The sequence below is a fragment of the Schistocerca americana genome, chromosome 1 (genome assembly GCF_021461395.2).
Source record: "Schistocerca americana isolate TAMUIC-IGC-003095 chromosome 1, iqSchAmer2.1, whole genome shotgun sequence".
Lineage (NCBI taxonomy): Eukaryota > Metazoa > Arthropoda > Insecta > Orthoptera > Acrididae > Schistocerca > Schistocerca americana.
In genome coordinates, this window is record NC_060119.1 from 300645194 (window position 1) to 300663260 (window position 18067).

Below are 18067 nucleotides of genomic sequence, written 5' to 3' on the forward strand. Positions count from 1 at the left end.
TCTAAACACGAGTATGATTACTAAGTTTTGGACAATTCAGATTTTGTAATAGTATTCTAATCATAAGTCGATAAGACATAAATACAACTTTCCTGTTTTTTTTTTTGTAAAACAGGCTGGAAGACTATATACGGGAGAAACAATCTGTTCAATGGCTTAAATGTTGTGATATCGTAGTTTAAACAGATTGCGAGAAAGAATATGAAACCGAACATTTTCACTGCACGGCGTAGCATAATACTCTCTTTCTAACAGTCGGTTTTAACAGAAAACTTGTACATTGTTGTTTAAAAATGGTGCAGCCTACATCAACCCGAAAGTTTATTAGACTATCCTATAAAAATTTGAAATAAGTCGTTAAAGAACCTTTCGAGATTTGTCCTGACATTTCCCTTTTATATAATACATATTATACGCGTATATATATTACTTAGACAAAAATATGTAGTCTATGTCCGTCCAGACGTTTATTAGAGTATCGTGTTTAACAGCTTCTTACAGCAGTGTAAATTGTATACCACTCATATTTAAAAAGTTATGTAGCCCATGTCCGTCCAAACGTTCATTACAGTATCGTGTAAAAATTTAAAGTGAATCAGTGAAAAACGTTTAGGCATTTTTTTGTAAGAACATTAAACAACTACTTGTCTTTGTATCGTAGTATCGATATGGACGCTTCCACTACAAGTTCTGTAAACCAATTACAAAGCAGTACAGAAACTGATGGACATGTTTCTCTACACGACTACACTTGATTGCAACTTGCGAAGAGCCTTAAATTATGCACAACCATCAGTTTTCTCAGGAAAACAGATTGTCGCGTTCCAACTTGCGATGCAGCTGACTACAGCTGTGTTATGTCCCTATTCTTACACAATCTCGACTTTTGGTACATACAAAACAGCTCATCAACATGCGTCTTCTAGTATTTAGAAGTACTGCGACGTTTCCCGGAAGCCGTTATGCTGCAGGGCGTAGTTAACGTGCTGCTAGTCATTACAGTACCCCCGTGTTATCGTGGCCCAACTAGGGCGGAGCAGGCCTGTGCTGGGGACAAAGTCCTGCGAGCAGCAGCGTGCAGGCAAGCGGCTGAGACCTGTGTGTGGCCGCCAGCACAACCACGTAGCTCGTGTCTACAGCAGCAAAGGGCGCCAATTCCGTTTCACCGTATGCTAGCCTTTTATAGTTCTGAAGTTTGCTGTTTCCACGAACTGGCTGCTTATTGGTTCAGTACAGCATAAACAACTAAGATGTCTAGTTTCAAAGGGGGCCAAGTTCCCCATCCCTACAAAGCTTGTCATTGTATCAATCAGCATGATACAACGTGAGTCCCAAAAATTTGCACGATCATTTTTCCCCGTAGATAAAATGGATTTCGCTTTTACCGGTGCACTTTCACCTTTCCCAGGCTGTAGTTAAATGTCTGGTGTGTGATGAAGGCCCTACAAGGTGTTCCTAAACTATTCGTCCACAATAATACAGGAGGTAGACAACATCAAACAAATATATTTCGATAAGGTACACACTGTCTCTAAACTCACCTTGTAATATTAGGGAACCTTTTGTTAGCGGTGCTGACGTAAGCTGCTGTATCGACGTACTGATATTCACAACCGCTTTGTGTACGGATGTTTGACTCTGAGGTCTGCTTGGAAACACACCGACTCATTCGCAGGCGTCACCGCTTTGTGACAATAGCAGTGACTTCCTTGTAAACAACCTGATTCAGTCGCAGTCATTAATGCTTTGACGCAAGAACAGCGAACATGGATATGTTTACGTGTGCTGAAATGGACGAGCTGCAGTGAGAGAATACCGACAGCGCTTACCCAACCGACGGTTCCACAGCACGAAACCTTAGGACGTCTGTGTCGCCTGCCACGTGAAACTGTCTCTCTCCGTGGAAGTATGCATGCTACAGGTCGGAATCTAACAGTTCCAACTGCCCAAAGTGAAAGAAGAGATTCTGCGACATGTTGAAGACGCTCCACCTACAAGTACAGGACGTACTGCACACATCCTTTGCGTCAGACATAGGCTTGTGTGGAATGTTTCATGACCAGCAGCTTCATCCTTTCCGTCTTCAGTGCGTGGCAGCACTAGCACCTAAAGATTTTCCCAATGCGTGCAGTCGCAAAATGGTTTTTACAACAGACTGCGCTGCATCCCTTATTTCCGGCCGTGGTCCTATAAACCGGCGAGGCTTTGTTTACTCGTGAGGGCTGCTTTAATATTCACAATTCACATGTTTGGGCACATTTGGATCCACGAGGTACTTGACGTCGTGTTCATCAACAGCTGTTCGGTATTAATGTGTGGCCGCGCGGTTAGCGGCGCCATGTCACTAATAGCGCGGCCCCTTCCGCCGGAGGCTCGAGTCCTCCCTCGGGCATGGGTGTGTGTGCTGTCTTCAGCATAAGTTAGTTTAAGTTAGTTTAAATAGTGTGCAAGTCTAGAGACCGATGAGCTTAGCAGTTTGGTCCCTTAGAAAAATCGCACACATTTGAACATTTGTTAAAGTGTGGGCCGGCATTCTCGGCGACACGTTGATTAGATCATATAATCCTCCATTCCGCCTCAACAGACGGAGATATCTTCGTGAAACTGCTAGAACTGTTGGAGGATGTACCTCTAAATGCACGATGTGGCGCCTGCCCATTTCAACACTGCTCTGTGGAATCATCTGAGAGTTACCTTCTGAAATCGACGGGATCGGCTGACATGCCATGTGGCCCGACCATCCAGGTCGCGTGTCTGGATTTCTTCCTCTGGGTGGGAGGGGGGGAAGGCACATAGAGCAGCAAGTGTATGAAACCGTTGTGGAAACAGAAGAAAAACTCGTCGCTAGAATTGCCGTTGCTGCTAGTACCATTGCGGACATGCCACAAATCATAGAAAGGACATGACAATCATTTGTCCGACGATGGACTACATACTTACAGGCCAAAGGTCGCGCGTTCCTGTGAATGCAACTGCTGTAATGAACATGCTAAGCTACCTTATGTGTACATCGTTCTCAGCATCCGAAACTGCCGTCAGGAACCACAAGTACCACAACTAAATATCTTTGTTTTGATCTTCGCTACCTCCTGCATTAAATTCAGTCAGTACTTTCCGAACGTCCTGTGTATCTCGGGTTGTAAGGGGTCCGTAGGCCCTTACTATAAGTTTTGCGACAGCACAGGTCGACAGGACAAACAATCGATAGTGTGCGTCGGATGGCGAGAGCGAGAGCGAGAGCGAGTGTTGAGATAGTAGTAGAGTGGGACCCAGGCTGCGGGCCGGGCCGTGGGGCGGCCGGGGGCCGTAATGCAAGGCCGTACCGACAAAGGGGGTGGCCATCGCCGCAGTTTAACCCCTTTTGTGTTAGAAATATACGGGAAAGTGAACAAGTACAATTACTAGTGTGATTCAGTGATACTTCAGTGCCGATATTTGTATTTTCGCGTCTACCGCGCCGGCATTATTTGGATTGCACTGTTGGATACAGTGATTAAAATTTGCGTGTGACGATAATGAACAACAAAGAGGCCTGTGCTGAGATTAGCCGTAATTAACTTTGTACGACGAAGGCAGTGGCTGTCTCCTTACTTTGTGTTTTTGGTGATAAATATAGGTTGTTGATTAATGAAGCTGTGTTGTTGTTCTTCTTGGCACCAGACATATCATTATTACAGCATTTGAGAAGGACAAAATGGAATGTAACAACTCCGCAGCAGTCCAATCCGATTGCCAGCCCCATTAGGTACACGGTCACATTAATTATTATCTATTTGGGCTGCTATCAGATCCCGATCGAGCGGGATAAGTAAGTAGAATAAACCGGAGTGTTACAGGGTACAGTAACATAATGACACCATAAGTTCTTACGTACTGTTCAACTTTTCAAAGTTTTTTTTTTCTAAATAGTCTTTCAGCGTTTCATGATTAAATAAACGTGACACCCTTTCCGCATGTTTTTATGCAGATCATGTCCATGGTCGTACGTAAGCGAACCAACCTCAACAGCCTCATGAATCTCAATGTGACGGTATTATACTTGAAGAAATGACCTAAAAATTTCAGACACCTCTATCTGGGATCGATAACATGTAAAATTGTCCAGTTTACACATAAATAAGCGATACTGAGTATTGGTGCGTAGAACTCTAAGTCCACTCAAATGTACTCGTTTCAGTATTGGGACATAGCTGCTCTGTTAAATGATGGTGATTGATTTAGGGTGCTCAGCAGTAATGGTGATCAACGTTCATACTGGATATCTCGTGGTTTCAACTATTTCTGTTCTCACGAGCACAACTGCTGCGACGAATCTTCAGAAACACACGTTAGCTACCCACTCAGAGTTCATTGCAATCTTCTCCCAAAACTATGTTGGAGTTCCGGCTCTTCAGAAAATTTTAAAATGCTTCTTCCACAGTTTGCCTCATCGACTAGGGATGTGGACAGGTATGAGACCAAGCTGAGAGTTACAGTTATGTCAGCATATGGATCACATGCAACTAAAATGTGTTCCACAAACTTTAAATATTGGTCAGTCATGCAGTCGGTAGATAAAACTGCGTCTATGTTCATTGTTCTACTCGAAACCTGATGAGTATCATTACCTTCCACCGGTGTGGCTGGCATGAGGTTCGTCACGCCTGGGCATTCGATTTCATTGACTATAGTTTCATGAAGGCGCTTGAATCATCTATCAAACCAACAGTGTTTTGGAGGTATGTGGACGATACTTCCATAGTGTGGCCTCATGAAGAAGATAAATTGAGAGTTTAATCACCTCAACTCCCTTCATAACATCGTTTGGTTGACTCTGGAAATAGAGGAAAAATGATTGTCTGCCTTTCTTGGCTGTCATGGTTAGATGGAAGAATGGTGGCTCTCTGAGTCATTCAGTTCACCAGAATTTGGATTTTCAAGGATGGAGTTGTCGTCACCCATCGTAACTATGAGCGTTCTTGAGACACTTGCGCACAGAGCTCAGTCTCAGCTCTAGATAGTTTGGCTAAAGAGCTCGCCCACCTAAAGACAGTGACCAGGGAAAATGCATATTTCACCCGGGAGATTAACAGGGCTCTGTCAGTTAAAACCAAGAATCTGGAAGTGGATAAAGAGGAGAACATACCGCCAAAATCTTCAGCTTTTCTTCTTTTTTTGGGCAACATTTCGTTTGAGATAGCAAAGAATCCTCCGTAAATTGCAGGTGAAGTCTTTTCCGTATTCCATATAAGATTGCACTGCTTCTGGAATCAGTGAAGGACTGTCTGTATCGCAGTAGGCTGGAATTTACAAAACATTTTGCCAGTGTGAGATGACTTACATAGTCACATACTGTGAAAGAACGATACACTGAACACCAATGCCGTATTCGCCTTTTGCAACAAATCAAGTCCGCTATTGGCTGAACAGTGTATTTTCACTGGACATTCAATGTAGTATGAGAAAACAATGATTCTGACCACAGCAGCATCTTTTTGGACTATTATTAAAGAATCCGTAGAAAAACGCCTGGCAGAAAATGTGATGGTCTGTGATAGCGGCTACCAGTTGAACAGCGCGTGAAACCCCATCATCTCCACGATTTGTTCTAATCGAAGATTAAATGGAGCGCGCAGACGGCGGAGAGGAACGATAATGCTGACAGTTCAGCAGCTCTCCTGGCGAGGGCGCTGCCACCGGCTGGTGTAGTCCGTGTGTAAACTTGATTTTGAGCCATGCGCGGAATACTAACAACGTCTTCAATGACTCACCTGAGGATGAATGGTAGGCGTCCAGCAGTAATATCGTCGAAGGTACTGAACGACGACTGGCTGCAAGGCTGAATTTATCTGAACATTCAGTTCACCGGGAAACTTTAAAATTCGTATTAGTTCGTTGTTTACTACATCCAATCACTCGTCTTCGCAATGTTGCCTGATCCTTCTGTCCGACTATGAGATGATAAGAGTGCATCCAATCACAACGCCGCCTCTACACGTTTTCGTCCGCTGCATCATTTCCCCATGTCCCGACGTGATCCAGTACCCAGCACAGCACTACCTCTTTTCTTTGTCTTTGAATCAGCTGCAAGGCGTTTTAGGCAGGCTGTAACGTTGTTCTCCTCTCTCTCTCTCTCTCTCTCTCTCTCTCTCTCTCTCTCTCTCTCAACTGGGCACATTTGCCGGCCGTTCTGATTGCAGTTCACAGAAACCGCAGCTGATTAGACACTGTGATACCTTCTACCAGCTCCAGAGCCTTCAATAATGTCCATGTTAAGTTTTTTCAGTTCGATGACTTCATTACACAATATTCTTCACTCTGATGAGTTGCCTCAAATTTAAAGAAAGACTTAGAAATTTCTAAAAATTATTTATTGGATTAAAGTACATGTTTTGTGTTATATCGAGGAAAAAGTATTTCCTTCAATTTTCATTATTAAATAAACCTTATTTTGTCACTTTAACGTTAAAATAATAACTGATAATTAGTTTCCAGGTATTAATTTTTCCTGATGAGGGGAGAGGGAGAGTTTTTCTTACTATAACGTTACCAAGGTGCTTAAAAGCATATCAGGTATCCTATGAAATTTGTTTCTTTTTCCGGAACAGGACAACAGATTAATAGCATCACCGAAATGACGCAACATGCCACAACGCAAAAAAAAAAAAAAAAAAAAAAAAAAAAAAAAAAAAAAAAAAACAGTTCAGTTTTAATAAATCTATTCAAGAATTTGGTTCTTGTGGGGGTTCCACAGCGTTAGTTTGTTTTAAGAAAGAAAACAAGGTCCAAGCAGGCTGTAATATATTTATTGTCCTCTTATTCGCTGATTTCGATTGTTAGTATTTTTCAAGCACTTATGAAAAGTTTCAAGCTTCACATCAAGTTTGACTAAATAGCCAGTACAAATGAAAAACCACATATCGCTTTCATGTGCTAATGTATCGCAAGTATAATCCAATAGTGCACTATTGGACTGTATTTGTCCTGCACACGCATATGAAAGCGATGTGTGCCGTTACATATGTACTGGCTACTTAGTCAAACATGATGTGAGGCTTGAGACTGCCGCTTCGACACACCTTAGATTGGGTCACCTGACCTTAGGCAGTAGAGCAATCGCGAGCCACCATTCAGTTGAATGAGTGTCGAAGTCTCTGACAGCTACGTTTCTGACGTGCTCAACAAAGGTGCGTGTGTGGCAACGAGGGTGTTACCGAACTGGGCGCTCTTACAAGAACACTTTGCCGTTTTATTCACGCTCATGTCAATGTTGCACCTCTCTGTGATTACGCCACAGGAGGAAGCGAAACGGGAGGGATGGAAAAATACAGACATCCTTTGCTGTTTCCGATGATTTACACTCCAAATGAATCAGATCATGTTCAATGGTGTTGCAGTGCCACGATGTCCTTAGAGTAGCGTTGAATGGTCCGGGCGTCGCCAGCATTGTCGAATGTTGTCAAGAACGTCGTCCCGTTGCCTATCCGACTACGAACTGTCGTTTTCAACAGCGAAATGTGTGGGAATCGTCGTCCCAAGGTTTCATTTACGCCCTTTGTGCCACCTCCTAAGGGCTTTTTCTGTCGACGTGAGCGATGGTGCGCCTGAAATGTTTTCTTCAGCGCTGAGTGTAGCGATTCTCACCTCCACTGCAAAGGCGTCAAAAGAAGGTCTGAAATGTGGGTAGGACGGGGTGTGGCGACCTTCCAACCGTGCGACACGTCGACGATGGCGTTGGGCAGAATTGTGGTGAGATTTGGTGCCAATGTGACATCATTAACCCTGCTTACACCTCACATGAACTTCAGAGCCGTAGGCTTTTTTTCGCACGTGTCGACACCTTGCCGAGCCCGAGGGTGATGTCGCAGGACGCCACGTTTTTGCTCCACTATAGACGAATCTTTGAACCAAATTTCAAACATGCGGAACACTGAGAGACAGTTACGGGGTGCAATCCAGCAGAGAAATAACACAGTGTTTTGCAATACTGTATACATATTACTCGATTCTCTCATTAATTTCCGTGGTTTAGAAGTGTGACACATGACTCGTCCGGCTTTGAGTACACTACCGTCACTCCCATATTTACTTTCTTTTCACGTTCTTACTGTGGAGCCAGCGCTTGCACGATGACTAACCAATGTATGAGTACAGATAACGCGCTGTAGCCAGAAATTTCGTTCCCGGCATACTCACTCACTTCCTTACAAAACCTCCTCAAAGATGGAGCACCGTCACTGGGCTTAACATGTTCGAAATATAACTAGATTGGCCGGCCGCGGTGGTCTAGCGGTTCTGGCGCTGCAGTCCGGAACCGCGGGACTGCTACGGTCGCAGGTTCGAATCCTGCCTCGGGCATGGGTGTGTGTGATGTCCTTAGGTTAGTTAGGTTTAAGTAGTTCTAAGTTCTAGGGGACTTATGACCTAAGATGTTGAGTCCCATAGTGCTCAGAGCCATTTTTTTATAACTAGATTACCGGCTATACGAACCAGAAATGACCGCGTGCGTAGTCAACAGCAGCCCACATCATCACTTCAAGTACAGGAAGCACATGACTATGACGAATGCAGCCTACAACGGCCCTTTCTCTTCAGAGGCTTCACAAACGAGTACGTCCGTTGCGATGCTGCAATCGGAAGGGGGCTCGTCTGAAAAGACGACGTGGTGCCCCTCCTGTGCCCAGCGTGACGCAGGCTCACCACTATCGAAGTTGCCCCTCTGCCGCCTCATCGGGGGGAAGCCGTAACAGTGATCGCCTTACTGTCAGTCTTGCTACAAACAAGCCCATTTCCACATTCGAGACACGTTAGTATTCTACACGGCCAAGTGAGCAATATATACCACGCGGAGTGGCCGCGCGGTTAGAGGCGCCATCTCACGGATTGCGTGCCCCCTCCCGCCGGAGGTTCGAGTCCTCCCTCGGGCATTGGTGTGTTTGCTGTTTTTAGTTAGTCTAAGTAGTGTGTAAGTCTAGCGACCGACGACCCCAGCAGTTTGGTCCCTTAGGAATTCACACACACACACACACACACACACACACACACACACACACACACACACACACACATGAACATTTTGAGTAATATATCCCTACTCTCGGACGCTAGTCACGTCGGATCTTTGAGAGCCTGCGTGGTACTGAATAGGGTCCTCCTAAACCTATCAATTTCAATCTCCCATGACAGGGATCCCGACTGACGCGAACATCAGGGACGATAACCACAGTTTCCACTAACCACGATCCTGCCACTTACTAATTCATGCACGTCTTGACAGACGCCTCTCCCCCTTTACACGAGGAACAACACGATCTTCTCACAGACAAACAACATTCAAACGCGATTTCTGAATGAGAAATCAGATGCATAATCTTTCTTTACATGCTGACTGTACGTTGCGTTACTCCAAACGTACTTCGTGTGGCTGCACTGAAACGCTAATCATTTAAATACTCAAACATGTATGAAGTACACTTTGTGCCAGTTTGACGTCTGCTGCCTGCCTCCGTCATAGTGTAGCTAATTATAATCGTCAGCTGTGTAGTATACAACAGAGCAGTACAAATCATTTTCTGAGCGCCTACTTAATGTAGAACAGCCTGGCCGTGCAAAGCACGACGCCAATTGTCAGAAACCACACCGGTGCCACTCGCCTGCAGCTTCTTCATCCATAGATAATAAAACTGAAGAGCGATCTTTGTCCGCAACTATACGGCTTAGATGTTTTGCGCTTTTGTTGGTTTCGTTTATAGCTAAGAGCAACTTACGAATCTACTGTAGACGTAAAATTTTATTTTATGTCGGAATCTGTCCTTTCTTAAGCCTTTGTGACTTCGTACCAGCATACGACTTACACTAATGTATACTCTGGACTGTCAAAACATTTCCGATGTTGAGAAGGCTGTATGGAAACATTACAAAAGCCAACAAATTAAAAAATAAATAAAAAATAAAATTGGCCAGGTGAGAGTAGTACTGAGGATTCTGTACAAAGTTAATTATGTATATAGACAGTTCATCCATCACGAGAATCGAGAACTCAACTATTTCCGCCTGTTATCGATACTGATACTGGCAAGATACCGGTTCCGCAAATTCGAAGATTTTCAAGAATGTTTTAATTTTAGTTCTGAAGTCGAATAACAAATGACAAACGATATATTTTTTCGTATGATATAAACTCACAATTTTCGTGCTTTTTCCTTTGGTTGTACTGTTAAGCCTTGCTTCTTGGCAAATCTCATGATTCTAGCTCAATGGCAATAACCCTACAGGTTTCGAGCATTAATTTTGCAAGTATCAATACATGTGACTTGCCGTCTTTTGATTGCATTGTTTTTAGAAGAAACCGTAGACGTTGTATGTAAGATTCAGTTCGATACGCCTACGCATTCCTTGGAAAAGTGCTTTTTAACAATATGAAAGACAGCAAAAGCAAATTGATCCTCTAAGGATTCCGTTTGTACCGACTGAGGTGCGTCACCCTAAAAAGGGAAACTTTCAAACACTGGACCTGTTTGGATACAAATATATATTTCAGTCATGATGGAGATGTCTGTTGTTCTACAAATTCGAACGGAAGGAAGGAGGAACATCAGAAACTGACGTTTCGTCCACGTGTAGTTCATTAAAGACTGAGTACAAGCTATGATACGATAAGGATGTATCAAGGGGACTGACCATTTGCCTTTCCCAGCGACTACCCTGGAAATGATTTACAACAGCCACGGAAAACTTAAATCTTGATGGCTGAGTAGTGAACACAACACCGCTTCGTTCCTTCAGAACTGAACGCTTCAGTATAGTCTTCTTCTTATTGTAAAATGAAGCCGGTCTGGATCGCTCACTGGAATCCAGATTGAAGTGAAATCTTCGCAACATCACAAAATCGCAATAGCCGAGTCCTTCTCGTGATGACTTATCGTAGATTTACTATGCACATCATAAATATCTCATACCTTCAGAGCAAGTTTCCCAAGTTCACAACAGCTCTCTTGCTTAAATTGTTTTCTGGGAAATTTCGTATATCAAACTCAGTTGAGGTAGGAAGGGGAAAGCAAATGACCATAGTATGACTGAGGGAACTATTCTGGTAGTGTCCTGAGGTTGTTCTCGGCAACAATATGGACCTTAGGTGATGAGACAGAACTAATCCAAGCTCCCCTGAATTTAGCACGACAGTGTCGATTGATTGCGCTCATAACAATTGTCCTGCATAGATATGGCGGTTATCTAACGCACAGTGTTTCTCGATGGCTATCACTTTTTTTCTGCTACCGGTTCTTTCGCATCCATCTGCGATTTGTTAATATGAAAAATGCCAAGCAGTACCGAGTTGCGAAAGGCACGTTAAAGCTGCAGGATGCTCAGTAGCTGGCTCGGTTAGTCTGCGCAGAGTTCGGAGGAAGGCACTTCCAGGAGGACTATGACAGTTTTACCTGGAACTAACGAATCATAGTTTGCCATTTTAATTCCTCACGCAAAATTTACGTGATTATCTAACATAACGCTGCAGACAGGCATGAAATGAGACATCTCTAAACTGCCCTCCTGTTGACCACCTCTTGTCATTTTATTCGACATAGCCGTCCCGAACTTGCTTTCTCGCAAGAAGAGGGAAACTCCCACAAAGGAATAATGGTAAAATATGAGAGGGTGGGAAGGCCTGATCAAAGTGCAAGGAAAGGTTGATCTCCTATCCTCAGAACTGGTTCGCAGAAGACCGTCATTACAAATTCCCTGTCTTAATAAAGCCCACGTAAAATTGGACTCTGTCGTGTAACGAACGCTATAGCTAATCCATCTGATATGTCTACATTTCCCTTCCACATTTACCGGGTCGACATAAGCTACAAATTTTCAGATATCCTCCAAGATGTATACTCATATACACTGAAGCACCAAAGATACTGTACAGGCATGTGTATTCAAATACAGAGAGATGTTAACAGGCAGAATACGGCGCTGCGGTCAGCAAAGCCTATATAAGACAACAAATGTCTGGCGCAGTTGTTAGTTCGGTAATTGCTGCTACAATGGCAGGTTATCAAGATTTAAGCGAGTTTGAACGTGGTGTTACAGTCGGCACACGAGCGATGGGACATAGCATGTCTAAGGTAGCGATGAAATGGCGATTTTCCCGTACGGCCATTATACCGTGAATGTCAGGAATCGGGGAATCTGGTAAAACATCAAATCTCCGACATCGCTGCGGCCAGAAAAAGATCCTGCAAGAACGAGTCAAACAACGACTGAAGAGAATCTTTCCACGTGACAGAAGTACAACCCCTCCACAAACTGCTGCAGATTTCAGTGTTGGGCCATCAACAAATGTCAGCGTACGAACCATTCAACGAAATATCATCGATATGGGCTCTCGGAGCCGAAGGCCCACTCGTGTACCCTTGACGACTGCACTATACGAAGCTTTACTCCTCTCTGGGGCCACTCAACACCGACATTGGACTGTTGGTGACTGGAAAAACGTTGCCTGTCGGACGAGTCTCGTTTCAAATTTAATCGAGAGGATGGACGTGTATGGGTATGGAAACAACCTCATGGATCCACGGACCCTGTATGTTATCAGGGGGCTGTTCAAGCTGGTGGAGGCTCTGTAACGGTGTGGGGCGTGTGCAGTTGGAATGAGATGGGATCCGTGGTATGTCTGGATATGACGCTGACAGGTGACACGTACGTAAGCATCCTGTCTGATCACCTGCGTCCATTCATGTCCATTGTTCATTCCGACGGACTTGGGCAATTCCAGCAGGACAATGTGACACGCCACGCGTCCACAATTGCTACAGAGTAGCTCCAGGAACGCTCTTCTGAGATTAAACATTTCTGCTGACCAACAGATCCTCAGACATTAACATTATTGAGCTTATCTGGGATGTCTTGCAACGTGCTGTTCAGAAGAGATCTCCAGCCCTCGTACTCTTAAGGACATATCGACAGTCCTGCAGGATTCATGGCGTCAATTCCCTCCAGCTACTTCAGACATTAGTCGAGTCCATGTCACGTCGTTTTGCGGCACTTCTGCGTGTTAGCGGGAGCCCTACACGATATTAGGAAGGTGTACCGGTTTCTTTGGTTCTTCAGTGTGTATCGATATACAAATCCCATGGGATCCAATGGCAATTAGCTAGTAATCTGTTGGTTTGGACTAGTTATGTCTCTGGAGACTTCACAGAGGAATTTCACTATCAAAATTAAACCACCTAAACATTGATTACGATCTGACACTGTAATCTGACTTGCTCAGAATAGAATACTAAAATCTGAAACACACATTACGTGAAAAATTTAACAAAACTCAGAAAAGTGTATTCCAGGTTACTGTAAAAAAACTGTTTGTTTAACGCATATATGAAACATATCTGCCATAATGAAGATAACAGGTGGGCAGAGACGCATCATGGCCTGTAGCACATGCTTTATCATCATACGAAATTAGCTTTAGTTTCAGCGTCTGAAATAAGCGTAGTAGCAGGTCCATGTGCGTCCAGTAAATTAGACTGTTAGCACGACCCAAGATGCTACACATACTGGCCCAGTTAGTCACGGGATAGAACACCACAGTATTCACTCTATCATTTCTCAAAACGCTCATCAGGTTGCCCCTAAAATATGTAAAAAGTGTCCAACTATCACTTCACGACTCCATGGATATATTTTGTTCGTAAACAGCACACATTCCTACAACAGTAGATAGTAACAAACCGAATGAATCTCAATTATTTGGTGAAGAGCCGCTGAAGACTGTGTGATCCAATGCAAAACTACACAGCAAACTACCCTTACAATTTATGAATGTTTGCTAGCAGAGTTTCTGATCCTACGTATCACTCAAATACAGAAACACCAGAATTTCTGATTCTATAGCTGCGTGTGTACTCAGATTATCTTCCTTGAACGATTACACTGTTGAAATAGGGCGAGAAGAGGCATCTCTGCCTTGCATGATCAGTGCTCTAGCATCTGCGTCATGCGGACACACCGTGTAAAGCAAGTCGAAGTTTCAATGGTCCGACATCCTATTCCGGTGCAAAACAATCAATTTGTCATCTTAGTCACCACTTCATAGTTGTGCGGTGGGATTTGATTTTTGATTAGCAGTTCCTTGGTTGGAATTATGACGGCAGAAAATTTCATCAGATATAAAGCGTGTCTCAAGGCGATTACACCAATTTTACAACTCTGTCTGTATCTTCTACATGAATAAAGATAGAAATTAGCGACAAATTTAGCTTGCGCAATAGAAATTAGCGGTTTACCTTGGTGCTACTTTGAAGTTGTCAGCAGGAAACTCCTTGACGTAGCTAGCTGGATCGCTAGTTCATTACAGCTTTTTCTATATTTACGAGGACAGACCGAAAATTTCGTTTTTCAAAAAAAGCGGAGTGCCAGCCAGCGCCCTGGAAACTGGATGCAAGAGCATTTCTTAACAACCAACAAACCTGCCGATTGCTTGAATAGTCTAACTCGCATGCATTAGAAAGCTTCGAACGTTACATATTGGACTTTACCCCTAGATTACTAAACCGTCCTAAAATTTATCACTGCAGTAGAACATACAACAGGACATTTTGTAATTAATTTGGAATGTAACATACCACTGAAAATCTAACATTTGTAATTAACTAATGCATACCCTATCATATACCCATAAATTATGACTTCCTCTGAATGAACTGTTGGGTAGTACACTTTCCGATGGTTTAGTAGCAATGTATCATTCTCCCCCTTCAGTGTTCTATGGTTAAGCATGTGAGCGCGAAAAAGCTGAGGAAAGGTTTGACACTATACCTGAAGTTTGTTTTAAGTCGCTAAGTGCTCTCATTCTAAAATAGTGGATGAATATAGTCCGGGTATTTGTGCGAGGTGAGTTACTCCGCATCAGCACATATACACCGTATCTAAGTGTAATTCTTTTCTTACTGGATTATACACCTTTATGAGTAGTTCATAACAACATTTTAAATTTAAAAATTCGATCAAAAATTGGTCGAAATATTGAAAACAAAATTTTTTGTTCCTAGAAGTCGTTTGATAGGCAACCTGCAATGGCTGCTGAGTTCCGAAAGAGCTGTTAAGCAATGTAGATGAACTACCTTAGTAAAGTATCGGCAGTAAGGGATGGTCGGTTCTCGTATAGCGTTGTAGAAGCTCACACTGGGCCTCAACTCAAACAAAGTAATTTTTTGGGCAAAAATTCAGTATTTCTCTTCGCAAAATCCAAAAGTGCGTTCGAGCCTAAATTTGGCAGACTTTCTTAACCCCTCAGGAAAGTTAGAATTCAAGTCCCGTCGACCTCTGAACCATTAGAGACGCATCATTAGCTTAGTTTGGCGAAGCAAGGAAGAAAGGGGGGGAGGAATCTGTCATGGTCTTGCTCAAGAGACCAGTAGGGATGCTAAAAACCGACTGGTTAAAACCAATACCGATATTTTAGTTGTGAATAACCGGTATTTTTCGGTATTTCTTTGGTCTCTGCCGTAACATTTTTCTTTTTTACTAATAAATGGGTATAAAACTGATGTATCAATTTGCCGTAGCAGTGTCGCTAAAATTTTTGGTTTTAGGTAACACTTAAAAAAAAATTAACAAGGTTGTAGTATTGATCCTGATGAAAAGAGTCAACTTACAGATCAACACATTATATAATGAGTATATATGAACAGACTGGGCAATAAATATTGGCCAATGAATTGATTCGTTATTGTAATTTTAACTGTTGTCATGTAATTGTCCCTGGTAAATATTATATTTTGCCCACTCTCTACATTGTTCATTTGAATTTTTGAAACAGCATTTTTGGTTTGACGGCACATAATCAACTGTATTCTAATTCCCGTTGAAATGTAAGGGATATATATATATATATATATATATATATATATATATATATGACTAAAAAAGAGCTTTCTCATTCGTAACAAATAAAGAAAAAGAACGCTACACGTTTTACACAAAAGCTTATTATTTGTATGTCATTTCCTTGAAATGATAAAAGACAAAGTTACGGGAACAATAATGAGTCAGAAACTTAACCATTCATTCATAGTTTGTAATAAAAATAGAAATTAGCTGATCTGCTGCCTGTATCTACATAATAAGGCTTTATATCCTTGTAGCCCTTAGAATCTGACAACTTAATACGAAAAACAGAATTTAAACCAGATTTCACCCTTAGCACTGACTATTCGTAATGCCCAAATAATGGTGGATCCTCGATTACCACGTGACTTTTTAACAGATATTTAATAGATTATAACCAGTAGCAGAATACTGGTGAATTTTTTTGCATTAATCAACTCCTGATTACTTTTCGAGAAAAGCAGTGACCAGTAGAAGAACTATTTTTTTTACCTATTTCATCTGATATTTGGACTCTGTCTCTTAAAACGTATAATGCAAAGGTTTGAGGGGAAACACTGAATTTTTCAATGTTTGTGCGATGTCTACGCAGTTGGAAATAATAGCCACAAAAAACCGATAATCGCTTGTTTCAGAAACTATTAATTTTAAGCGGTTTTATCAGTCAGGTTACACTGGATATGAAAAAACGGGTGTAAGCAAAAACCGATTGTTTCTGTGATAACAGCTATCCCTAAGAAAGGTGAGGAACTGAACCGTGCGCCTCCAGTGTAAGAGATCTGCGGCTGATCCACTGCCAGCCAGCTTCAGCCCACGAGCGAAACGCTCGAGCTGCGACAGGAACGGCGCCGACGGTTGTGCTGCGACTTACCCGCTTCTTGTAGGCGAGGACGACGGGCCGGCGCAGCCTGCGCTCCAGCTGGTACGAGTCCATGGCGGGACAGGACAGGACAGCACGCCCGCAGTGGCACTGGCTGTGCCGCGCTAGCCGACCAGCCACATCCGCGTTATCGCGGCCGCGCTGCTCCGCCCCCCGGCCGGACTCTGCTGTTTGCGCTCACCACTACTGTGGCCTCTGCGCGTCCCCGCCTAGCGCGACCCACTGCGCTGACAACGCACCGTCATGTTGCCATCTATTATCGCATCGAGCATTCCTGTGTACTTCCTCTCTCTCTCTCTCTCTCTCTCTCTCTCTCTCTCTCTCTCTAATTCTGTGGAACTGTGCGCCCGAAAGCTAACGAGGAAGAGTGCTGAGTCTTCAGTCGAAGCTTGCTCACACACTGTCGGATCGCCTCATAATGACCACCCCCCGCGTGTGACGCCTGCAGCACCATGAATCATAACTTACGTCACGTGTTGTGCACTGGTGAAGTCTGGTTTTAAATAGACCGTCCGGCTGTCTCCTGAACATCGTAAAATTCCTAGAGCACCTCCGGTAATTACCGAGTGAGCTGAGCACTGGTTAAGACTCAGAACATACACTCAGGAAGAGTGGGGGCTTGAATTCTGACCTGTCATTCCGAGTTAGGTTTTTCCAGTTTCCTGCATCTAAGGCGGATGCTATGACTTCTCCTTTAAGGAATAAACGACGAATTTATTCCCACATTCATTGTCTAATCCATTTCAGTGATTCGTCTCCAATGACCTCTTCACTGACGAGACGAAACAGTACAATTCCAGTACATTATTTCACGTTAATGCTCCAAATAATGAATCAAGCCTTGCAATTCCAGACGGTTCAACTGGGTTGTCTAATATGCTCGCGGCAGTTCTACTCTGTCAACAGCTTCCCCTAGCTGGAACACCATTCCTCTAAATTCTACTGTACATTACCAAAAAGTCTAACTGCAGGGTCATGCCGTAGCTCTCACTTGCATGTGACACCACCTCTGCTTACTGCATAAACCGAAAGGACGCTGTACGAAAAATCCGCGTCCTCTGACACCAATGGCTTCACGTTACCCAGGAGTCCCCTTCTGGGGAGTTCAGATGCATGGTGCAAGTTCTTTTCTTTGACACAATTTCTCGTCGGTGATGACGAAATAATGAGAAGAACAGAGAGCGCGCGCGCACACACACACATACACACACACACACACACACACACACACACACACACGCGCGCGCGCGCGCGCGCGCGCGCGCGCGCGCGCGTGGAGAAAATCTCCAAGCCATGTGGGAGTTGAGCCCAGGGCCCATGATCAAGTAT

The 18067-nt window shown here is 43.5% G+C and overlaps 1 protein-coding gene across 4 annotated transcripts in view; it reads right to left on the reverse strand.

Annotated features, from left to right (window-relative positions):
* Nucleotides 1-18067, reverse strand: part of LOC124595381 (septin-2) — a 307956-nt gene that overhangs the window by 117814 nt on the left and 172075 nt on the right. The window contains exon 1 of one of the 4 annotated variants that reach the window (XM_047134102.1): nt 16730-16868. The exons of the other annotated variants lie outside the window; for them this stretch is intronic. Coding sequence (XP_046990058.1) covers nt 16730-16792 — 63 coding nt within the window. The 5' untranslated portion in view covers nt 16793-16868. Of the gene's footprint in view, nt 1-16729; nt 16869-18067 lie in introns of those variants that run through there. 4 annotated transcript variants of the gene reach the window in all.